This window comes from Stegodyphus dumicola, chromosome 10 (genome assembly GCF_044657685.1).
Source record: "Stegodyphus dumicola isolate Sdum_Otavi_A_Nest chromosome 10, ASM4465768v1".
Taxonomy (NCBI): domain Eukaryota; kingdom Metazoa; phylum Arthropoda; class Arachnida; order Araneae; family Eresidae; genus Stegodyphus; species Stegodyphus dumicola.
In genome coordinates, this window is record NC_140777.1 from 57327108 (window position 1) to 57354113 (window position 27006).

The following is a 27006-nucleotide window of genomic DNA, read 5'->3' on the forward strand; positions in this document are numbered from 1 at the left end:
GACGATTTTCGAACAGATGTGAGTTCTGAATACGTAAACTAGGATTACATAACATGTGGAGCACAAGCAAGATAAGCAATATATGGCAAAGATATTCTTTATATATGGCAAAGATATTCTATAACTTTCGATCTACGACACAGTCCACTGAGTAGTAAATGGTGAGCCAACAAGAGACCATATGCTAGCAGCTAGAGACCACAGCTAGCAGCTGACAGTCCAGTCCAAAGGAATCAGGATGCAAGTAAGCATTACAAGTAAAGAGCAGTGCAGAATCAGTAGCAAGTAGGTTTAAAAGAAATGCCAATATGCAAGATAGCTATTTCTAATGTAATATCACAGTAAGGCACCAATAAAAGGACACATAAACAAATAGTAAGCAAAAAGTTACGACAATCATGTACTTGATCGTGAACACATAGTGGAAAAGAATTAATAGAAGTAATACATAGTACAATCAGTACAAGAAATGTGAATAGGTATAGTACTGCTTTATATCATTTATCTCTATGCATATGCATTTTTTTAAATATACATTATTATGTAGCAAATCAGAATGACATTAGTTTAAATGCCCAAAGACCACAAGCGGTCTTTTCCTTTTCGCTCTACAACTGTAGTCATAATCCAATACAGAAATGGTATTGTTTTGTACCAATGGGATTTTGCGAAAGAAATTTTCGGCTAACAAATCCATATAGCACTGAATTTCTGGAATTTTGAATTCGCGATAAACTGCCAAGTTTCTAATAAACCAGCGATAACCCACCGTCTGTCGGGCATAACATTTTCTAAGATTTATAACTTATTCAAGGAAATTTTGCAAACATACTCCCAGACGGAGCAGGCATATGTAAGTATGGAACGCAACATGGTTTTATAAATGAGTATTTTATTACAGGTAGAAAGGACGTTGTTCCGACAAATTAAGAGGACGAATGTACGCTTACGCACTCGGAACTTGGCTAAGAGCTGTGTAATGTATGGGAACCATGTGAGGCAGTGATGAAGAGTAACTCGATGGTAGCGGGCTTGCTTGGTAAGGGGAATTGGCATATTGTACATTTTCACATGAATATTTGTATCTAAGTTGCGTTTTCTGGTGAATAGTATGGCATCGTATTTTTCCACGTTTATTTTTATTTTCCACGCCTGCAGCTAGGACTCCATTGAATGTAAGTGACTTTGCCGTGATTGTATGACTGGACCATGAGATGCGTTTTGTGATATAATTGCTGTGTCGTCTGCATACATAGCAAGGGTGGTGTGTGGTGTATGTGGGATGTCGTTCGTGTAAATAATATGTGGCCGAGGAGGGACCTCTGTGGTATACCAGTCTGTATAGGCCGGGGGTGGAAAGTATTTTGTTCACACGAACGACAAAGTGTAGGTCGATAAGATAAGAATAAGTGATGCTTGTGATGTAGTCTGGAAAAGTGTTATTATTGCAGTTCCACTTGCTGTGGTGTGCATTGAAATTTACACCTATGAGAATTTGATTATTGAGTCTAGATAACGCTTCAATATCGTGCGCAGTATTCAGTTGTCATCTTTTGTTGGGTGGAGCATAGTCAGAGACGATCGGACGATCGTGAGTCGTCATTGAGGTTAGTGAAGTGACTGTGATAGCTAAGGCTTCGAGAGCTAAAAGCTGTTGCAATGTACTGTGATAATAGGTGAAGGAGCGCTTAATTAAAACAATCAGACCACGTCCGAGGAACTGACTTGTCCTGCTCCAATCAAGTCTATAGATAACATAGTTGACAATAATTAAGACACTATAACACGCCGAATAAATACTAATTCAGAAGTCAAACAACAAAAATCAGCGTTATATTTACAAAATTTTCACAGGACTAGTTTCGATGGTTTTACCGAACCACCATCCTCAGCTGCAAAACCGCAAATGAACAAGATAGGAAATGAACGCTGATTTTTGTTGTTTGATTTCTGAATTAATAATTGACAATATCAAAAGTAGTACCCGGACCAAGTTTGTGTTTCTGTATTAGAAGTGCATCAGGAATGTACTCATTTATATAAATACGTAATTCATCAGCTTTACTTAGTAGACCATTTGCATTCCATGTTACAACTCGAGACTCATTGGCCGTAATAAAAACTTAATTTAGGAGCCCGTTAATTTCCTCAAATATGAGGTGAAGAATTTGAATTTTATCCAAAAGATCAGTACATTTTCTGAGCTCAGGTAACTTAGTTTTATAAATTTGGATTACGTGGCCAGCACTGAAACCAATAGGCTTTGCGCTATTTTCAAAACTTTGAAAAGCTCAGAAATATCTGAAAGATCATTATAATTATTATTACAAGCATTATTACTGTTACGAGAACCATTATCATTGCTTAAGTTTACAGAATTATTGGAAGTAGTTGCAGCAACGGCAGGAGAAGTTGTAAACATTCTTTAGGTAATTTTGCACTCTGTTTTAAAATATCGCTTGTGAAATTTGTCAGTTCACCGGCAAATTTCATCTCATTCCGTCATTCATACGTTCACTGCTATTCATTTTACTTGAGACTTTATAAATCTTGCCCAACCCATATAGTATTTAGCGATGCTGCTGCGGTACGGGTGGGCTCGGGTTCGAATCTCGGAAAAAGAATGTATGCTTTTTCCGAGTTACCAGACAAAGTCCACCTTGTGGGTGCACCCTAGATAACGCTAAATGTTCTGCAACGATTGCAGCTCCCCTCTTTCACCTAAATGACTAGAGGGTCAATGGCCTGACATTTGCTTGTTTGATTTTTATATAAAACTTATACCCAATTCTTGGGAGAAACATGGCGAAAGTCGTGAAGGAGTGCGAGCATACAACTTGGCAAAACTTCCTAGTGTGTTTATATTAGTTCCACAAACACAGCTCTGCAGACACGCACGTATAAGCTTACGAATTCGGTTACTATGCCGCCAAGAAGAATAAAAAGACTATGCCGCCAAGATAGAAAAATGTCATCAGTGATCATCAGAACTGATCTGAATGATGCTGGTGTTTCTGTCAGTTCAAGAACAATCAGGAGAAGATTAACAGATGTTGGACTGAGAGGTAGAATTCCACGAAAAAAGCCATATCTTAATTTTCAGCAACGAAAAAAAAAAAAAAAAAGACTACAGTGGGCAAAGGAACACATTAATTGGACAGATGATCAGTGGTCACAAGTTATATGGAGTGATGAAACTAAGATATCGTTATTCGGTAGTGATGGGCGAAAATATGTAAGACGTAGAATAGGTGAGAGCTACATCCTGACTGCATTCAAGCAACTGTGAAGAACCCAGTTAGTGTTATGATTTGGTCATGCATGTCAGCAGATGGTATTGGTCGCCTTCATGTCATCGATGGGACACTGAATGCCAGAAAATACATTGACACTATTCTAGAACCAAAACTTCTACCTCCATCAGAGATCTCTTTCCCAACAATGCTTCGTTTATTTTGCAGCAGGATTCTGCTCCTTGCCACATGGCCAAAATATCGAAAGAGTAGTTTCGTACAAAGAGCATTAAATTGTTGTCATGGCCAAGAAACAGTCCTGACCTCAATCCTATCGAAAATTTGTGGCACCCTTTAAAAACTCTTGTCCAAATGAGACGCCCATCAAATAAAAGGGAACTAATTGAGGCTATAATTGTTTCCTGGTATCATGTAATAACGAAAGAAGAGCTTAAAACTCTTGTCAGCTCAATAAAACGTCGATGTGAAGCTGTAATCAAAAATAAAAGGTACCCTACTAAGTACTGATAACTCACTGCAATCATCACTATCTAATGTATATCGATAGCTATTATTGTTTAACTTTTTTTGTATTGCAAATAATGGAATTTTGTGTTTTGTATTGAATTCAGTAATAAATTCTCTTTAAAATGATATATACAAGTTTGAATTTTGTGAAACGTAACGTTTTCTATAAGCATACAAAGTTCAAAAACATAAAAATTTCCAAAAGTGTCCACAATTTTGGCCACCACTGTACGTATCTGCAAATCGAGAAGTTCTAACGCCCAGTGAAATTAAATGAGGAATTACGCGGCTATTGCTAATTTAAGTTATAATTTTGAATTACATATTTTATCTTTTTTATATAACTCGATATACAAAACATATTTTGGTTTGGCTTTTTTTATCTTATTTTTACAGAAAACTTTAAGGAAACTAGTATTTTTCAAAATGTTGTGTTGGCTCAAGCTTGTCTTGTGTAATCACTGATAAATTTTAATATCTTTTGAGACAGAACATCCGAGCCCAAAGTTCCTTCCTCCCCTTTTTTATTGACAATGCTTCGCTTAAAATTTGATTTTTAATCCAAAAAAAGACTTTTAGTCTTGAAATGGGATGTTGCGTTAGTTCAGTATAAACGGCGCATAACTTTTCAACTTGCTGCCACCAAATATCAGTATTTTGTATATGTACCAAGTTCAAAATAAATCTGAAAAGGACAAGCTGTCTTAATGCCTTTCACCCGAAACCTCGGCGGCCTTGCTCAGCTCCGTTCAAATTTTGAAGGATAATCTCTCAGAAAACGAGCTCAAGGATCACCCACCTCTCTTTCCCTAATACCACCACTCAAAATGACTTTCGGTTCGCCATGTACTTTAAATTCTCTTAAACAAGCATCCTCCAGAATTCGAACCCAGGTTCAACGATGCAGTAGATAGTAACGCTAACCACTAATGCCGATCAAGGTGACTACCTAGTGGTTTGGCAAATTAGGGTTTTTTTTTCCCCTTCACGATGTCCTGAAGAACGGATTAGCCATTTTGTTTACATCAACTTGATTGGAATGCCATAATTTGGCTATCACCTGCACTGTGTTTTTCTTCTCATCATAAGGAAAATACAAGGAAGATCTATAGGCTTTTGTATGCTCGTGCTCAGGCAAAACTTGAAAATCTTCATTGGTAATATGCTTGACCACTTCTCGTTTTTGTTTTTTGTACAAAATCTAAACCTAACTTTTAATGCGGTCTCCGGGTATACTTATAGTTGGAGAAGTTTTATTCTTATTATGAAAACATAAAATTGTAAGAAGTTTGTCCTGCTTACGACAAAAATTGACAGTGATAATTTCAAAATTTGCAATTTTAGGTATCATTTTCAACTTGCCTCGAGCGATCGGTTAATTTGGAATAATTTGAGGGAATAAGTTTAAATGAACATAAAGTTAGCAAAAAATGTGTGTAACTTAATAGGTTTACAAGGAAGTCATGTGGTGCCCAGTATCCACATCAGACTTTTTGTATTTACTGAGCTCTTAAATAGAAAGTGAAAGGAAATTGGCTTCGTGTTTGGTGTGGGATAAAATTCTTGCCGTAATCTGGGACCAAATAGGACACTATTACGTGTTTGCATTCTTAGGCGGAATATTTGTCATGCCAGGCGTTCATTATGAGAAGCTGTATTGCGTTTGTACCTTAACAGAAACTATTACTGGCATCAATTATGAATATATTCTATTTTACATCATTGAAGGTAAAAGTATGTAACTTTTAAGCTTCAATAATATATAATATTTCTTACGGACAACAATTTGTGGCTTCTATCTAGAAATTCATTCTGTTAAACACAATTAGTATTTTTATGCTCTGAGATTATTCGCCGTGGCCATTTCGCCGTGGCCGTTTCGCTGTCAAGACATATTTTTCTTTACACGACTGTATTTTATTTTGCCATATTATATTAAGTTGATTTAAATTAATAACTCTGTTTAATAACTTGATTTAATTTAATAAACATCTTATATAAAATGTTTTTGTGCACAGTTTTATACAAATACACCGTTACACATGACATATCAGTTTTAAGAGAGTAGGGTGCTGACAAGATTTCAAAGTAATTCCGTTTACCATTCAGATTTTATAAAAATTCGAATTTCCTGGTTGTATGAGTGATTTCTCTGAACAAGCCGTTTAAATTTCAAGAAATCTTGACGAATCATGCAAATATTGTACCCACATAATTTTAAAATTGATAATTTAACTTCTCTTATATCAGAAGTTTAGCCCCAGTTCTCTTTGATATTGACATAATTTTCCAACTAAATATGCGTAATTTCTTTACTTCTCATACTTGTAAATAACTATACATTTTAAAAGGAACCTTTATTAAATATGAAAAAGCTAAACAAAATTATTAAACTAAATAAATTTAATGCAAGTATAATACGGCAAGATAAAATACAGTCATGTAATGAAAAATATGTCTTGACGGCGGAACGTCCCGACGGCGAAATGGCCAAGGTGAAATGGCGACGACGAAAAGTCCTAGACCCATCTAATGGTAAGTGGTTATGCCCTCAGGTATAATATGCACCGTGCCCTTTAAAGTCTTTATCATGCCATTATTTTCATAATCATTGGTTGAAGACATGCACTTTGAAATACAAAATTGCTTTAAATGACGCAAAGATTCCCATTTTCGTCTTATTAATTTAAAAGAATAATGTACAAAATTCAAAATACGAGTATAACTTTTTACGCTTTCCTCCGGTCCCGGTATTAGAAAAATATTGTACTTATATTGAAATTGGTCCCTATATTGAAATTGTAAAAAATCAAAAGAAGGTGCCTCCTGTACGACAAAAAGGACTGAGATATTTGATATTAAATTCAGGAATTATAATCTGTAGAAGGCTGCACACAAATTGAAGAGCGATATGCTTACATTTATGCGTAACTAACAAAAATATTATTTTGAATAAGATTAAGGGATTACTAATGACGAGCATTCCTATAAAGATTATTCTGAAAAATATTAATGAATATAATTTTTTAACAGAGATCTTATTCACTTGAGTCTTATAGAGTTCGTATTCTAGGAAACACTGGCAGGCTTCAGTTTGTCAATAGCCAAATCGTAACATTTTTTGAACTAATTAAAAATGTAAATATTTCTGCTTTTTTCATTACTCGATTATGATTCTAAAATAAGAGAAATTCGTGAGGATATTAATGACATATTTTTAGGCTTTGCAAATTTACAAATTACTTGCATGAAAGCTCTTTTGGAATACCAAATGTAGCAAAATTATAAATTAAAGACACAAATCACAAAAGAATATCAATGAATGGCGTTTAAGGGAGGGGGATGAAATCACTCTCGAATTATTCTAATTTATTTATCAACCGACTCCTCGAAGCGAATTAAAAGAAATGTCAAATATCTCAAATTTTGAAATTGAGTATCTCAGTGAAATTTTGTCGTATGGGAGTCAAATGTTACGTATGTTATTTTTTATAACAAATACAAAATTTTCGTGATGTAAGTATAGGAACAAGAGGAACGTATAAAAAGTTAGATTTCATCTTTTGTATAAAATTAACTTTTAAAAAATTTAACACGAATCTCTACGTCATTTAAAACATTTTGATATTTCAAAGTATAGGTCTACGACCCACGGTTGCAGAAATAAAGGCCAGGGAAGAAAGTTTCGATAAATTATATACTTATTTCAGTTGTTCTTAAAAATTTATGATTTATCTACTTGTGAATTACAGTGGAAAGACTGCAAGGCAACTGCTTAAATATCTTCTTCGAAGGCATAGAATCTGTAAGCATCGCTGCCACGGGTTTGTTAACAGAGCTAAGCAAGCATCTGGATGTTCAAAGAAAAGTCCAAAAAGAAGTAGATAACATAATAGGAAGAGACCGACTACCCTCGTGGACGGATCGACAAAACTTACCATATCTTGATGCCACTATGTACGAGTTATATAGAGTAGCATCACCTTTTCTTATTTCCACACAGCTTTCGAACTTCGGTAAGTAAAATAAAAATTCAGATTTACCTCTTATTCCAAATTTTAATTCGCGAAAAAATAAATTTTGTAAAATTTGTAGAGATGCCTGCGAAAATCTCTACGTTTCGCAGACTTTTTATCGATATTGTAAATGGTGTCCGCCGGAAACATCCTGATAAAGGGCGGCAGAAATTTTAAATTTAGAGAATTTATTTCGATCTGTTTTTGACGATCTGAACTCCATTCTGAGCTTTTGATCATAATTATAATTTGATACTGCATAATTTTGATCATAATTATAATTTTAAAATAATCCCGTAACTCTGCATATTTCCACTTGCCATCTTGTACTCATTTCAAACTGAAAGTCAACCGATGAATATCGAAATTTTAATGGCAGTGCAAACCAAACCAAAAACTTGTTGTTCCTTTTGAACTAGGCCTCCCTGCTGAATGAGGCACTTGCTTTCTCGCTTCAACTCTGTAAACTTGCATCTGCCGTTGCACATTTCAAAGTACATTTTTGAAAGTAACGGTGTCGTTTTAATTCTCCAAAAATCGGAGCTATGGAGTCCAGTTATTTACGTTAACTTTGTAAGATTTTACCTACATCAACTTTACTTTGCTGGCTAAATCTTTACTTGAACTGTGAAGAGACTATTTGCTACGTTCTGTATCAATGGCAGACGTAAGAAGGGTGAAAAGACCCTTTTATTCAACTCAAGGAGGAATTTACAGACGGCAAATGCGGTGCTTACAAACTGAATCAATACGTTTGGCTGCCATTCAAAATAGAAATATAAAATTAAAACTAAGTTAAATAATCAGCTGAAACTTCGTAGAGATAATTAACGCAAGTTGGCTCTTAGCCCTATCACCGAAGTAGACAAACTGTCAATTAATATGCACTGTCATAAACTATCAAGCATAAACCATAGAAACAAAGTGGCTGAACGGCAGAACATGCTCTGTCTGAAGTAACTCAGACACTATCTTAAATAATAGCTTTCTGCCCTACTTTGCATATCACGCTAAACTAAAATATCATTTTTGCAGGAAATGAAAGTAAAGGAAGATAGAAAAGATACGTAACTAAACAAAACTGGTTAGCTTAAATTAATTGCTTCTTTGCAACTTATTGGAATGTTTGATCAACAATATAAAAATGAATATTTAAATCTGTGTCTGCTGCCAGTTTGTTCTTCATTATGTATCTTCCGTTTATCTAATTTATTACCTACCTTCAACAAATCTACGTTATTTCATATAAATATGTGAATGTTTCATTTAGCAATACATCCTCTTAAATTCCTCGAATTACAATTTCATTCCTTTGAAAGTGATTGTCTCTCTTTTTCATTTTAGAGCAAATAAATATGTTTTTCATTCCCGTAACTAAGAAATTTCGACTTTTGCCTGTGGCTGAAAAAGTTTCACCTAGAAATGCATACTGGTATTTCTCTTGTTACAACGTTCTTTGACTGGATGTGAAGCAAGCCCGATTCCTTTTTCTTTGGCCCCATATCAATTAAACATATTAATAATTAAAAGCCAAAAATATGTTCTTATATAGTTATTCCCTGTGAGCATAATATAGCTGGTGCCCAAGGAAAAATCTGCGTCCTAGGCTGCTGTCTATGTCACCTATATCTCTGTTAATTACAAATGATACAAATATTTGTATCATTTGTAATTAACAGAGAGAACAATATCTCTCTTTAAATTCGTGATAGAGTAACACTTGCTAAACGATGCTTCTTTAGTTTCCAAGAAGTATCTGAAATTAAACTTTATCAAAAGAACAACTAAATTGACAATTCAGGAATGTTTAATTAGATCTGTTTTGACACATGGAGCTCGAACTTGGTCAAAGAAATACATTCAGAATTCGAATGAGGAGTCGATCAAGATATGAAGTATGGTGTATTGCAAATTGGGAGGAAATGATTCAAAGTTTCCTCAAGATATAATGACAATAATTTTACGTAATTTAATGCAGTAATACGTTTTCTTGTATTAGGATGATCTCATTGATTGCGCCCCTGTTTTTAACTGCAAAATTTTAAACATTTTCATTGGCATTCAAATAAGTAAAAGAATTTATAAAACTTATATAAAATTTTATTTAAAATTTTCTAGTTTAAATGTTTGGCAATGAAACTTCTGATTATGAAGTTTTTCGTCTAAGAACAAGTTTTTTTTTTTTTTTTTTTTTTTTTTTTTTTTGATTGGAAATAAAAATAAATTTTAGATGTTACCTGCATTTTTTTTGTTATGTATTAGTGAACTTATGTATAATTAAAAAATTACTGTATATTTTTGTTGAAATACAAAGTATGTTGGTTATATAAAAGACACTGTAAGAGTTTATTTTTCTGGGGAAAGAGGTATGTTTTAATTAATCAAATACCTATCGAGATATTTAGGATTATTGAGTGAATTACCAGTAGTTGAGTGAATAAAATACGCATGACGTAAATATTGAAATTTTGTGGCACTGAATATTGAATTTTGAGGCATTGAATATTGAATTTGAGTCGCAGGTATATTTTAGGCAGCAAAAATTATTTAGTTTTTCATATGCCGCAAGCTCTTCAAAAGGCATTAATGACTCAAAAATAAATACTACTGGAGGTACTTTAAACAAGTCAGTTCAACTCCTTACATTTGTGGACGATATCGACATTATTGCTAGCATTCTTGAAGCACTCAAAGGGCATTTCTCTCACTGGAGACCGAAGCATCTAATATGCAATTAAATATTAATCAAACAAAAACTAAATATATGATATGCTCTTAGTTATAATTTAATCATTCTTTCTTAGAATATGATAATTATTAATTTGAAGCTTTTGAGTATTTCAAATATTTGTATCATTTGTAATTAACAGAGAGAACAATATCTCTCTTGAAATTCGTAATAGAGTAACACTTTCTAAACGATGCTTCTTTAGTTTCCAAGAAGTATCTGAAATTAAACTTTATCAAAAGAACAAATAAACTGACAATTCAGGAATGTTTAATTAGATCTGTTTTGACACATGGAGCTCGAACTTGGTCAAAGAAATACATTCAGGATTCGACAGAAAAATTTTGACATACATTACTGAACATTGTCGGAGATGTTCAAACAGATGGCAACAGAGAAACCAGTGCAGAAATCTACAGGAAGTACGGGTATGAAACATCATAAATTTTAGAACTCAAAAATTTAGATGAATTAAATGACCGGAGCAGGTCTATTCTGGTCAGAATGCCGAAAATGGAAGAAAAAATACAGAACCATAAAAAAGTATTGTATTTGAATAAAAAACAGAATTACAAAATAATAATAATAATAATAATGCAATAATAGACCTATCAAAAATATTCATGTACTGTCTGAAGACAAACTTACCTAACTTAAGCGTCATTAACTGTAAATTAAGGTCAGGAGTAGAACAGACTGGAATGAAATTCTAAACAATGCCTGAGCTCATTAAGGGCTATCGTGTTCCTAATGAATACCAATTGTCCCAAAGTAAAATTTTCATAAAATATATTTTTGACAATACTATTACAAAATTATTAAAACATCTCAACTCTTTGGAACATTTCCTCTAAAATGCATTTTGGTTCGTTCTAAAAGTAAGAAGAAAATTAGTACTTATAGATTAGGCACTGGCCTTGAAAGAAATAATTCCTTACAATTGCTAAGAAGTAGTAAAAGGTTTTATGATTTTTCAGTCTGGATTTCTCGAGTAACTCTGTTGTTGCGTGCGTAATTCGTAATGGATTGAATGCACACAGAACTTCTGATAGCTTGATAAAATTTATTTTACCATGGATATCTCCGTACTCAGAATTCAGCTCTGAACTGACCAACTCCGAAATTGATGCTCTCTCCGATTTTATACAGACTTCCCTCATCAGCCTAAATGTCTCTAATACCTCCACTTCTCGAAATTACTGGAAGGCATATGAGGGCCGGACACGTTAACAGTTATATATCTAGATTACTTACATTTATTCAATCCCAGTATTAATTACAGTTGTACATTAACCGGACTAAAATATATACAAATGGTCCCCGCCAAATTTGGTGAGAAAAATTGGTCTCCAAAACAGTAGCCAACTTGGCGATATCTCGCCAATTTAGTGAGATAGTCATTTACTCAATGTTAGATAGATCTGACCCTGTATCCTTACTTTTTCGACAAAGCTTCTCTCCGTTAGATTGTCATGTTACATTACACGGAAAAAAGTGCTACAATTTCACTAAAATAATTTACATATGTACAAAATTCGTAACAATTTTTAACATAAAATACTTCTCATTGAACTGTTTTTTAAATCTGCAGATCTTTCTATGTTCTTAGACGGATACATTCTAGAACAGTATAAACTTTTGTGTATTTTTAAGAGTTACATTAAATATTCTTTTCAGAGGAAACCACTATCAAAGGTTACAGAATTCCCCGTCGCAGCAGCATTATAGCAAATTTTTGGACGTTAAATATTGATCCTGAAGTTTATCCGGAACCGGAAAAGTTCAACCCTGGGAGATTCTTAAGCGCTGAAGGCAAAAGAATCAAATCTGACACACCACATGCTTTCGGAATAGGTAAGTACAATTAGAACGAAAGAAACTGTTGTTTCCCACCGTCAGTTAAGAAAATGCGTGCATTTTACACAAATTTAATTTTTGTGTTATATTTTTTCTCCTGTGGCTAAAATACGAAATTTAGCCTTTAAAGTCACGATTCCTGGCAGCAAGTTTTGAGGAATTTAGCATTTTTTGTCAGTGCGGCTTGACATTGAATTTGTGAAACCAAACGTGCTCTAAAACTTTGCATGAAAGAACAAGGACATTGAATTTGTGAAACCAAACGTGCTTTAAAACTTTGCATGAAAGAACAAGAAAAATTTTTGGGGGGTGGGGGCAGAAAAGGAATAAATCATCGGTTGCAAAACATTGTTGGTCTTAAAATCAAAAATTCATTTTCTCTTCTCCAAATAACCCAAAAGATATTCTCAGGTCGATAAATTAGAAATCCACGAGGTTTGTCCATCCATAAAGATCTCGCTACATTAGTCAGTGATTTGTAGTTTAACCTAGATTTTCGACCATTCTATAAATTTGCATAGTTTATTTTATTCCATTTTTGATTATTAAGTTATATTACTTACTTTCTTTCTTTCTTTTCGTTATCCTCTCCCCATTCTCTCTTCCTTCATTACAAACAACGTCTTCATTTACGCCCTAGGAAGATCTCAAGAATTCATCGCTCTCTTTTCCTATTTGTTGTGCTTGTCTTTCATTTAATTGCAATAGAAGAAGACGTTAATGTACCAGGTGGCCATAATTAAACTGACAGTGTTCTGTAGCGCGATCTATTTGTGAGAATGACGCCACATTTTGTAGGAAGATTAAACAAGACAGGGGACGAAGGATTCCGCGAAAAAACAAATTAGTTCCAAAAGTCACCGCTAGGGGAATATTTGGCGCTGTGTAATAGAAAATAGAGTGTTACCAAATGGAAATCAATACGGAATAAAATTTCATTTTAATATGCACATTTTCTGATTTAGTTTAAGTGCAATATGGCAACACTTTTAAAAAGCGTAAAATCTACATAAACACCGCTAAAGTATCGTGATCTGCAATATCACGTATACTGACAGAAGAAGTTCTTTATTTAAATTTCACGTTACATCCATTCGCACAGTGCCAGCTGCTTGGGTTTTAAAAGGCAATGTGTTACGTTTCGAATCAATCGGATTGAAAGTTTATGTGCAATGTCTCCTTCTTTAGTCCAATGCGCGTTACTGGTCAAATTCTTTTACCTCAACCAGTGCAACGCGTCAGCCGCTTTTCGTGCTTTTAGAACGCACAAAAAAATGCGTAAAGGTAACGGTCCTGTGTCAGTTAATGAATAAATGCAATGGTTGCGACGTTTGAGAAAACTGGTTCTCTGAAGGTTCAGTCAGACAGAGGACGAAAACCTGTACCACAGGATACAATCGAAGCAGTTGCCACGGAGATTGTCGACAGAGGACCAGACAATATTGCTGCCACCTTCAGCGCTCGTGGAGTAGCTCAGAATATAGATATGCCTTATAGTATGGTATGGAAAATCTTACGAAAGAGGATCAACTTCTATCCGTACAAGATCAGCCGTGTACTGGAGTTACTGTACCCCGATCATGATAAGCGATTGACTTTTGCTCTCACATTTCTTGCCAGAATGGAGGTGGATGATGCTTGGCCGTGGAAAATCTTATGGGAAGACGAGGCCCACTTTTATCTGAATGGAACTGTGAATACCCAGAACTGCCAAATTTGGGATGACAAACCACTGCATGCAGTCACAGAAATTCCCTTACATTCACCAAAGGTAACTGTTTGGTGTGGATTCACAGCGGAATTTATTGTAGGTCCATTCTTCTATGAGAACATTACCCAGACTGGACGGAAACCTGTTCTGTTACTGGAGAGAAATATCGCCCCATGTTGAACAGCTTTGTCATTCCGGCACTTCAGCAAAGACAATGCCTGGGGGAAATCATTTTCATGCAAGATGGAGCCCCTTCACACATTGCTGTACGGGTGCAACAGATGCTACGACAGAAATTCACAACAGAAAAAGTCATTAGCCGCTACTTTCCAACTGCATGGCCACCTCGGTCGCCTGATTTTACCCCATGCGACTTCTGGTTATGGGGTTACCTTAAGTCCAAGGTCTATCAAGGAGTGGTCCAGGACCTGGCTATGTTGAAGGATAACATATCACGGAGTGTACGGGAGATTCCTGCAGATATGTTACTTTCTGCTGTTGTGCATACTGTGCACAGAATGCAGTATGTGGTCCACAACAACGGCAGTCACATTGAACCTCATTTGAATGCAAAATAAAAGGTAATTTCCGTATTGATTTGCATTTGTTAACACTCTATTTTCTATTACACAGCGCCAAATATTCCCCCAGCACTGACTTTTGGAACTAATTTGTTTTTTCGCGGAATCCTTCGTCCCCCGTCTTGTTTAATCTTTCTACAAAATGTGGCGTCATTCTCGCAAATAGATCGCGCTACAGAACACTGTGAGCACTGTCAATTTAATTATGGCCACTCGGTATAATCACTGAAAGCATTTCCTCTAAATTAACCCAAATGCCAAATAACTTGTTTATTTATTACCAGTCTTGTCCGTGGTATTTTGATATATTTAAACAGTTTTAGAAAAATGGCAAACAAAATTAAAAACTATGTTTTTATTGATAAAAGTGTGTAGGTTTTTCGTTTGTTAATTAGTCAGTCACCTTATTATTTTTCCTCTACTTTTGCTTTCGTCGCTTCCCATCGGGATGAAAATTAGTTAATGTATTTAAGCGCAAAATTCATGATTTCGAGAAAGAACACTTGGCAGCTATCAATGATTGCCACTCTATTAGTTCTCTCTCCTATTGAATAACTTAGATCAGCTTTAGCTTTCCTAGCCATAATTGTTTTACGGAAAATTGAGGCTGAGCAAAGGCTTAGTAGGCGCGCTTTATTTATTTTTTTATTTTTTTAGTTTTAGATGACTTTTGTTCTGAATTACCGAATTTGTGGAAGTAGTGCAGTTATTTGCATCTATGCAATTCATATATCGTGAATAGCTGAGCGTCAGAGTGTACTAATATTCATCTTTGGTTTGTTTTTACAGTTTTGACAACACATGGAAAATGGAAGACCAAAAGTTGCATTTGCATCGCATTTTATTGTTTTACTTCCGGAAAGAGAAGAATGCACAACTGAGGGTTTTGAGTTTTCAGATGAAAGCTTTCGGAACCACAACATAGACAACTGTACCGCCATTTAGGCATATCGGTTGATTGTCCATGATGTGGGGCTGCCTATTACCGGCTATCCCAAGAGGGACCGACCCCAAGCTGCCATTTATTTAAAAAATTCAGCTTTTACAATTTAGAAATTTTACATAAACAGGCTTTGGGCAGACGTGTCTTGCTGTTACTTACTTTCCCCAGTTTTGTCGTCTTAAGCATCTTGTTAAGCCTTGTTAGCGATGGTCTGAAATACGCGCCGGTAAAATACCCGAGCCGATTTAAGTAGTTTATTTGATGTGTGTATTCTCCGACCACGTTATTAGCATATGAATTTAATTTTCTGTTATATTAAGTTAAACATCGGTAAGGTAGCGGAAGTTCATTGTGACACAAACTGTGCCTGTTTTATTCAACTTAAGCGGAAACAAAAAGATTATTCTAACCTTTCTTTGGACTTTGTGATTGCTTCAGATTCAGCGACAACTGGCTAGCAGTCTAGTTGGGTCTGCAGGAAACAAGCCTCCAAAAATACATGATTTTTTTTATAATTATAAACATTTTTTATGTCTAAGCAAACACTGTTATGTTAGTTTATCATATATACAGATAATCTATCTAGTTTCAAACTATTTTGTTGTTGTCATTTTGATATATATTGTGGGATCTAGTATGTTTTACCAGCATGAACTAACTACATCTACTTGGATGTTAGCCTTGCGACTTATCGCATAAGTGTGAAGATGAACACAACAGGGGAAAGGTATAAAAGCCCTTTTATTTTATCACAAAAATATGTAAGAGATGGCACGGTCTTATGTGCGTGCAATTAAAACACCGTCCACTTGCGGTGTGAACTTAAAAGATAACAATAAACTTAAAAGGTAAAGATATAGTACTAAACTATACAATTCAATTTAGTCTAGCAGACTGACTCAGAAACCTACACCGGCGACATACTAACTAGACGTCCAGAATGTATAGCCGCTACTAGGATTAACAGCTGGATAACAAAACAGCAAATACGCGCTTTCACTAGCGAAATCACGCTCTCTCTACACCTTTTCATTCCAACGGCTTAAATACACTCTTTCATTTACTTCATTTACATTCTAGCAAGGGTAAATAAGAGAATTCAGGAAAGGCTTGCAAATTAAAATAACTGTTCATAAAAAATAAATTTTAAAAAAATCTGAAAGGTTTCGGATTTTAAATTGCGTCCAAAGGGGCAATTTTTTTAACGTTTTGTATGTTACCTTTATTTATTAAATATCATGTTCTTTGTACTTAAACCATAAAATTCAGTTCAATAAGAATGTTGCAAAATGATATTAAAATGAGCATATCTTTAGAATTTCCGATACACAGTTCCGCGCGCTGGAGTTAAAAGATTCCCCCCCCCCCGTAGAGTGTTGCCATTGCTCGCTTTCAAATCCTTGAGTCTGTTAATCAAAAATTCGTTAAAGTTTTACGAAATATGAAATCGATAATAAAAAAAAATTCCAAATTTCAAATTTGGTCTTCCACATGCCCATATTCGTAGGACGATTACGTCATTCAAAATTCGATGGCTCTATGTACCGTTGTTTTATCACAATGCGAGAAATATACATACATTTATGAAGATTTTTCATTATTTAATTTCTACAAATATAATGCAGGACTCTAACATTTGGTGGCAACAGTCTGAAAAGTGAAACGGACATTTATAGTGATTTAACGCAAAATCGCAAAACGGCTTTCAGGTACAAAGCCCCTTTGGACTAATAATAAAACTAAACAGGACCCTACAGCAAGTTGTAAGCTAATTAACATAAAATAAATTGGCTTAAAGTATTCATACATATTGCACGAATACTTTTTTCGTTTGCTGTACCTCTCTCATTTAAAATAATGAATTGTCTTTTATGCTTTTCCTTGTAACGCTTACTAATAGCTCTGCTATAGTTTTATGAGCAAATGTAGAAAGCTGGAGTAAATATATCTCCTTCTTGCATAAGTATGGCTTAAATTCAGCTGGAGTCCCATCCACGATTTCAAACTGTTTTATGCTTCTGTGGAAGTGGGCATATTAGCTCTATAATATTTATGTATTCAAGTGCCAGTTTTCATTCATATTCTCAGAATTATTGGCCATTTTAAGAAGTAATCGTCTAAGAAAGGTGACCGCTGTGAAATTATTCACTGTATTTTAATTTTTATTCATTCTCTACAATACTGCTTTAGGCAAACTTTATAGTCTTAGAGGGAAAATAATGTACAAAAAACATTGAAACTGTATCAATTTTATATGCAATTTATGTGAAAGAATATTGTTTCAATTAAAGAAAAAAATCATTGTTTCTTTATGATTTTACTGATTTTAGGTTATAATAACGGAAGCAATCAAAACTAATTTTTAATAATTAGTTTAAATGCTTAATTTTACACATGATATTAACAAAATTCCTTCAAATTTTGTTTTTGTTTTGCGAAACTCTTATGATGGTTGTATGGAAACTCAGAATTTCATAGCAAACAGTCTGAAAACAGACCTGTTTATACCTATTGCGTAAAACAAAAATGAACAATTATATCGTATTTTACCGTCTTTCTGATACGTGAATATTGCCTTTGGATTTCTTCGGTCTCGAGATAATATGTCTTTCCTAAATTCAAAATGGTGTATAGCAGATTCTTGTAAAGCGGAAGATACCTTTAATATGAAATTAATATGCATTTTATTTCCTTTTATTGTAGGAAAGCGGGCGTGCATTGGAGAATCTTTAGCACAGTTAGAAATTTTTCTCATCTGTGCATCACTTCTTCAAAATTTTGAGCTGCACCCAGGAGACAGTGACAAGACTTTGAAACTTCTACCGAGATAACAGCATTTACACCGAAGTCTGAATTAGCAAGAAGAATGGAGCTGAATGAAGAAACCATTCTGAGCAAAATTGATGGTTTACAATAAAATCATTATTATTCAAAATAAATATTGTGAATAATTTTTTTATTACATTCCCCATATCTCTGAAGCAAAGAACGAAAATTTCGAAATTGTTTATTAAGTCTCACTTTCTAATGACTCATTGAAATCAGACCACGTGTTTGTTACCTGTTTCGAATCTTTAAAGATTTCCCTAAGGGTTTCTTCATTTTATACCCTACCATTAAACGCATCCTAAACCGTGCATGAAAAATAAATACTATGAAACATACTCTAATACTTCTTAACTATCTCAAGTTCAACTACTACTATTAAATGCTATCTAAAGGTTATATTAGTGAACTATCAAAGCTAGCGCTCTTATAAAATGGACACTTCAAGGTCATTGCGACCCTCCCTTAATTTAGGATTGTTACATATGTCGCCCTTACCATACAGAGAAAATAAGCGTTTTTTTAGCAAATTAGAGGATTGCACGTTTTTCCCGCAGTAGTCGTTGCTATAGTTCTGAGTCGTGGTTGGGGAGAAAAATGGTCTTGAAAAGCCTGTTCTAAAGTAACTCACTACTATAGTCGGATAGTATGTAAATTAAATTCCTTCATAGTGAAATATAAGATATAAATAATAATACTAATTTCATTATACAATAATTTATTTTACCGCTGTCGTAGTTTAAACAGGAAGAAATGCATGCGATAAGAGATTAATGCAAAGAGCAATAGTGATTAAAATATTGATGTAAGTATATAGGTTGTCCTATCAAGACCGTCCAAACTCTCCAACTCCATATTCCTCGCTTGGAATCCGCAAAAAAAGCTCTGAGGACTGTACCTGTACAACCTATATAGTTTTCGAGGTAATAGCAAAAAAAAAAAAAAAAATTATGATGTCATATCCGGTGGAAAAAAAAAAAGCTTATTGGAAACATGAACATCGGTATTTGCGTATGTTTATACAGAAAGATGATCAAAATGTCCACCGAGCCTATCGCATGTGCAGGCTTCGCAATGGCTGATTGCATGCGTTGCAGCTGTGTGATCTTTGATGTCCACCAAAGATCACACAGGATGAAAAACAGCAGCTAAGTTACTCTCTATAGTAACTAGTTCTCAATAGATCGGTTTTTTTCAGGTGGCTCCATAAGAAGAAATCCAAAGATGCCAGATCTTGCGGTTGTAAAACCGGACCTCCATGTCTACTCCAGCGGCCTAGTTATTCCATATCCAGCCGGTTATGTTGTTAAATGCGCCGGAGCTCCATCATGCTGGAACGATAGTTGATGTAACAAATATGACGCCATACGTTTCTTTTGAAGACTATAGGTTTTACAGCTATACGAGTAGTTCTTTGGTAATCTTTTATGCATCCTCAGCGAGGAATCTGGCTGTCCAGTGTTTGTGTAGTTTTGATGGAATACCCTGTATATTATTGTAAATTTGTGAAAATATTTACCGTATTTCCTTCCGTATTTTTCCCCTAGCTTTTTACAGCTAAATTTTGAAAATTAAAAAAAAAAAATATTCGCGTAATTTTCCCTATCCTGTATTGCACGTAGGATTTTTGCTCTGAGGCAGTTTATTGGTAAAATCCATTCCCTGTATTATTTTCATTTTTCTTTACTGTATTCAGTTTCTATTTGTATTTTATCTATCAGACTTTCCCTTGCATTTATTATTTGAAACATATTTTGTGGAGATTTTACGGTACTTACGTATTATCGAAATCACCTTAATAGAAATCGCCAAAGCTTCAGAATACACCGAACTGTGGCAACCACGAGCATAACAATTTTCATGCAACTAATATGCATGACAAATATTCAGTTTCCAATGACGTCCTTTTCGTACGCATTCTTTTTGTTGCATTCCAATTTTCAAAGGTTTTATAGAAAAATTATGATTATTTTTTGCTTAATATGTGTGTGTAACGTGTATGTATGCAATATACATTTTTTTATAATAAAAGTAATTTTTTTCATTCCGTTAAATGTTCGCCAGATTGCGCCAGGGTGGTTATGATAATACGTAAATACCATTTTTCGTTAAGCTTTCCGGACGTAGCAGATGTGATTCCATCTTATTTCTGTAATTTATGTTCCAGCTCATTGTAGCACATTTATTACTGATATGTTCGGGCTTTCAAAATCCGTAGTTTTTTGTTTGTCTCTTTCTCCTCTTTCCTCCGATGTTTCTTTTGGGAACTGCGTCAAGACTCATACATGTGAAGTGCCGCTGGAGCTTTTCAAGCTTCCGATATCCGTCAGATAGCGCAGTATTAATATTACCCTGTATGCATATTGGAATGACGGTTTCTTTTAAAGGAATATATAGAGAAATTTAAGAATTGTTTATCCATGACCACTTTTCATTTACATTCTGACTGTAATTGTCTTCTTCGAAAATTAAATTTCTGGCATAATTTTCCTCCCTCGATTTTCCGATGTTAAAATTAGTTTAAAAAGGGGGGAATACGCAAAGAAACACGGTAAGTTTATTTGGTTTTATTTCGGGTTTGCATATTTTTATTATGTTATGTGTTGTTTTTTAGTTATTTATTGAGTGCATTTTATTTTGTAATTTAATTGTGTCGTTTTCCATAACCAAGTTGGTGGCTAACTTATTTGGTTATACAAAATATTGTAATGTAAATATTTATTTCTTATATTATGTTGTATTGATTTTAATTCTGAATCGACACCTGAATTCTAAAGATAGCTCAACTAGAATGAGAGATTTTAAAATCTTTTAAGGAGCTAGATATCTTTACTTCTTAACTAGACTGCGTCCCCAAAAACTGAGGGAAAATCACAAAAAATAGCGATAACTCATTCAAAAATAAGCCAATCCGCATGAACTTTGAATATGTCGTCAAATAAGAATTTCTGAGTAAAAGTGTAGTATGCAAATTAATGGCGCTGCAATCAAAATACGACATCCGCAAGAAGCATAAAATTGTATGTTTCAGAGCAAGCCTGTAGATTTCGCTGTGATACTGAAATAAGAAATATGGAATAGTCAATTTTTAATTACCTCCAGGTATCATTTACTCAAAGAACTGCGATGGAGAGCTATTGGGAGACTAAAGGCAGGGCAAAATCAGACAGAAGTGGCCATATAGTTATATGTGAGTCCTGTGGTTCATAGAATTTGACAACAATATCTAACAACAGATTCGGCATCCAGGAGGTTTAGCCTAGGATGACCAACGAAGAGCGCTGATGACCAATATTTGTTGTTATGGTCATGAAGGAATAGAACCTCAACACCAACTCAGATCCTCCTTTGCTGCAGCTACCGGGAAGCTGGTGTCAACCTCAACAGTGCGTAGAAGGCTTCACGCAGAAGGTCTGTATGCGAGGCGACCAGCCATTTGAGTGCTGCCTATGTCCGTCATAGAAGAGGATGTTTGAGGTGGGCACGTCAACATGTCAACTGGACAGCTGATTAACGGAGGACTGTTCTCTTTATGGAAGAGTCCAGGTTTAGCCTCAAAAGTGGCAGTAGGCGTTATTTGATTTGGAGTTCATCAAACATAAGTAAAAGAGATGCATACGGAGAAGGCAGTGTCTTTCTTTGGGGGTGTTATCTCTTTGGTTGGTCGCACAGACCTCCGTGTCTTTCCAAGTGAAACCATGAATGCTCAAGCCTATAGAGATGATATCTTTGATGATTATGTGCGCGCTTATGTCTGGGTAATAGGCGATCATTTTCGGATATAGAACAACAACTCTATACAACACAGGGCTCGTGGATGATTATATTGCAACAAACAATTGAATGCATGGAATGGCCAGTTCGTTCACCGGACCTGAATCCTAGCAAGCATGTTTGAGATACTTCAGGAAGACGTATTGCTGTTCTCAATTCTTCTTTTCAGATCCTTGCCACGCTTGCAACTGCTTAACAAGAGCAATGGCTCTACTTTCCTATGAAACTGATAGACTGCATAATTAAAAGTATCGCACATCGTTGTCTGTGTTATATTACTTATAGGGGAGATAATATTTCATACTGAAGATAATTTTCCCTTACCAAATAGATACATCCGATTTGTTCATGTTATACATATGCTAATTTCTATAACACCATAATTATCTAGTGGTCTCTTTTCATGTTATTTTATACCTTACTGTGTGTTTTATACTGTGGGTCAGTTTCATTCATTCAGATACTAACAATGGTAACTTGTCGTTACCATTGTTAGTATCTAAATTTTTGAGTAATCTTCATTTTTGTGATTTTCCTTAATTAATGATAACCATTGTAGGTGAAGTCCAACTTCTATCCCTCAAATATAACGTAAAAGCTGTCTGGTGAGTTATCACAACTAGCTTAATTGATTTCCGAGTGGTGCTAATATGTGGGGGGAAAATCTGATATTAGCAGTTGTATTAAGAACTTATTAACATGAAATGGATTTAAAGTTTCATTAGGAATTGAGTTAAATGTTGTCTTGGCTTCTCTTTGATTCTTGTCACATATATTCATTTAGATCAGAAAGTTATACGAATGTAAAATACATGCATATAAATTTTAAATACAAATAAAAGTTAAATGCAACTCTTGCCTTTTTATGTCAAGAGCTTTCTCATCGTTGATACCATATTTCCTCGCGTATTTTCCTCCTATTTTTAATAAATTTTATCAGCCGAAAATCGATAAGGGAAAACCCGATTACGGTAAGAACATAACAAAGAAAATGTAGTCATGCGAAAACTGCTATTAACTGTCAAAATATTGTTTCTTTAAAAGACACCTACATTGCAATAAAATACATAGTAATATTAACATTACAGTATCAGATAGATATGGAGCCTACATCTGACGGTTATTGAGTACGATACGTGACCTGCTTAGTTACTTTGTAAAGTCCCAAGACCCTCTCACATGAATGAGTCTTGACCATAGTTTCCAAGAAGGACATCAGAGGAACGGAAGACAAGGTGGCCGTACAAAAGATCCAGATTCGAAAGATCGAACACATCAGCAATAAGTAAAGCCCAAATGAACTGGAATATGAATAATAGAAGTGATAAGAAGGTGGAGTCACGTGTTTGGAAATCCGTCCGGACAAATCGTCGAAAAATCTGCATGAAATATGTTCAAATAATAAATGCAAGGAAAAATAAAATGGATGAAATTCTAATACATAAATACAAATAGAAATTTGATGCTCTGAATAAAAATAAAAATAATCAAAGCAATACAATTTACCAATAAACTATATCTCTCAGTGGGAAAATCTATGTATAATAGAACAAAGAGAAAATTATGAGAATATTTTAAACATTTCTAACTTAGCGCTAAAGAGCTAGGGGCAAAATTTGCAAGAAAATAGGGTAATTGTTTGAACTAATTGTAACATGTTACTTTAAAATACGCACATCAAGGTCTTACCAGCTCTCCCTCATTTACGAATATCGTCATCATCACACACTTATTTTCACCGTCTAGACTATAGCATAAGTGAGTTTTCATTCGTGCACTTTTCACAAAGCTCAACGCTTTCTCATGAACTGAAATGAGTTATCCATCTTCACACTTGTCGTTACCATTGTTAGTACTAAGAAAACAGGAAGGCAGAAAAGGACCTTGAAGTACCTATTCTAAAGATGCTTATTTAAAAGAATTCTTTCCACATCTGGTCGGATTAAGATGAAAAATAGGTGCCTAAGATTTATAGCCTTTAATAGTTGCCCATCAATGAAAAGAAAGTTTGCCTGGTTGTTATAGGTTTAATGTCAACAAGTATTCCAACTTAAGTCGCGTATTTTCTCTTCAGTTATGACCCACAAGCAGTCACTAAATCACGTTTACTGATTTTAATCTGTCCATGGTATATATTTGATTTTATTCAGGACTGATGTTTCTGAAGTAGCTTATATAAAGTTAAGTAAAACGATTTTTGAACTCTTCGACATTCATCAAAAAGATTTTGATAAAGTGGAATGCATATTAAAGCCTTTTAACCTCAGACATGAGTAGATATCAAAATTATCGAAGATCACATTGATTCAGTTCCTTATCGGAGATCGATCACATTGATTCAGTTCCTTGCGATATCCTTGATAATTCAGATGTTAAGAACTGCTATTTATATATAATTTTGTCTGTGCCGCATTTGACTAAAATGCTTTAAATCCAGTTTTTAGCACAGATCTGATTTGTTATTTGGAACTGCTGCAGACAAACAAAACAAACAAACTGCTGCAGTATCACATTACTGACAAGAGTCTTATTTATCTTTGATAAATCAATTTGAAATTAATAAAGATAAGAGAGAGATTTGATTATGAAGTATTCATTGTGCGTCTAAATTTATATCGCTTATTGTTTATTCAACGCATATCATCTTTTATCATAAATTTAAGATCACATTAATTGTTTAGTTTTTGAATAAAAATTTTCTTTACAAAACTGCAATATGAATTAATGCAAGAATACAAGTTATAATATCTGTATAAATTAATTATTTTTATTAAATAAGATAAATATTTAAAATTTTTACACCCTCGATTTATTGCAGCTTATGAAATGAAAACAGCTTTTCTTAAGCGGGAAAATAGCATGTTAAAATGATAGATCTTTAATGGTAAATTCATAGTTATCGAAAATAATCTCAATAAATTTAGAATCACAGTTTTTAAATCTCCTAACAATTATTGTTTCTCATAATTACATTTCAGCTCACAATATTTCATCTGGAGTTGCAACCACATTGGTTTCCAAAAATTAAGTAAAAATCACGAAAATAGAAATAACTTGTTCAAAAATAAGTCAATCCGTAGAAATTTAGATATGTTGTCAAATAAGAGTTGTTGAGTAAAACTGCAGTATGCACATAGTAGGGCTGCAATTGGAATGCGTCATCTGGAAGAAGCATAAAATTGCATGTTTGAGAGAAAGCCTGTAAATTTCGTTGTGATACTGAGATGAGAAATTTGGCATAGCCAATTCGTAACAATGACCTCCAGGCATCATTTGGCCGAGGCAGAGGGCTATTGGAAGATTAGTGGCAGGACAAAGTCAGACAGAAGTAACCAGATGGCTAAATGTGAGTCCTGTGCTTTATAGACTTTGGCAACAATTTCTAACTACAGATTCGGCATTCATGAGAATCATCCATGGACGTCCAACCGATACGACAAGTGCCGATGACAGATTTTATTGTTATGCGCCTGAAAGAATAGAATCGCATCTCCGACTCAATTCTCCTACCTTGCCGCAGCCACCAGATGGTTGGTGTCAACGTCAACAGTGCGTAGAATGCTTCAGGAAGGGGATCTTACGCGAGGCGACCAGCAATTTGAGTGCTGCTGATGCCACGTCATAAAAAGGAACGTTTTAGGTGAGCACGTCACTATATCCATTCGATTACTGGTCAATGGGGGGTTGTTCTCTTTAAGGATGAGTCCGTGTTTAGCCTATAAAGCAAAAGTAGACGTTATTTGATTTGGAAAGGGCATGGAGCCTATCATCAGCTATCAAACATTCCTGAAAGTGATGCGTACCGTGAATACTCAGGCCTATAGAGATGACATCCTTGATGTTTTATGAGCCCTTACGCCGAGGCGTGATGATTTCATGCTACATGATAATAAAGCTAAATTGCACAGGAGTTTCATCGCGTATGATTATGTTCAGCAGCAAACAATTCACTGTACAGAATGGCAAGCTTGATCACTGGAGCTGAATTCTAGCGAGTTTATTTGGGATGCTTTAGGAAAACGTATAGCTGCTCTCAATCCTCTTGTCTAGACCCATGCCACGCTTGCAACTGCCTTGAGCAACTTGCCAAGAGCAATGGCTTTCGCTTCCTGCGGAACACATAGATCCTATAATTGACAGCATTACACATCGCTGTATGCGCTGTAGTGCTTCTAGAGCAGATCAAACTCCATATTCAAGGTAAGGCTATGAGGTATTTTTCATACCTTCTTAGCAAGCCTTCGTGGTGTAGTGGTCAGCACGCTCGACGCGTATTTGAAAGGTCCGTGGCTCGAGTCCCGGCAAGGGCATTGCTCGTTTTTCATTGTCTCCTGCTTCAGAATATCCTAACATCTCTACAAAGTTCCTATGTCAAACTGACACATCCGATTCGTTCATTTTATACATGTGCTGATTTCTGTGAAACACCATAATTGTCTGGTAACTTCTTTTCATGTAATTTTATACCTTGCTATGTGTGAATAATAATAATTATTTTTCATTTGTTGAAATGGGCATGGCCTGTCATGACCATAAGACCAACTTGTTTGGTTAGGCGGGTCGGGCTGCGCCCGCTACTGATACTGATACCTTGCTATGTGTTGTATACAATGGTTCAGTTTTATTAAATTCTAACACGCAACGTTCGGGGTAATCGTCATGTTTGTGATTATTCCTTAATTAATGATATCCAGTGTAAGTATTTATTTGTAAGTATTTAAGCAGTTTTATGGCAACACTTTATTAAAAATTTACTGAAGTGCAAAAATATTAATATTTTTAAGCATCATGTGTTTACTTTTACACAAA

At 34.8% G+C, this 27006-nt stretch overlaps 1 protein-coding gene across 1 annotated transcript in view; it reads left to right on the top strand.

Annotated features, from left to right (window-relative positions):
* LOC118206071 (cytochrome P450 2C38-like) overlaps window positions 1-18536 on the top strand; it is a 55290-nt gene extending 36754 nt beyond the window's left edge. The window contains exons 4-6 of the mRNA XM_085824950.1: window positions 7514-7777; window positions 12183-12359; window positions 18301-18536. Of these exons, the coding sequence (XP_085681076.1) occupies window positions 7514-7777; window positions 12183-12359; window positions 18301-18428 (569 nt within the window). The 3' untranslated portion in view covers window positions 18429-18536. The remainder of the gene's footprint in view (window positions 1-7513; window positions 7778-12182; window positions 12360-18300) is intronic.
* The last annotated feature ends 8470 nt before the right edge of the window (window positions 18537-27006 follow it).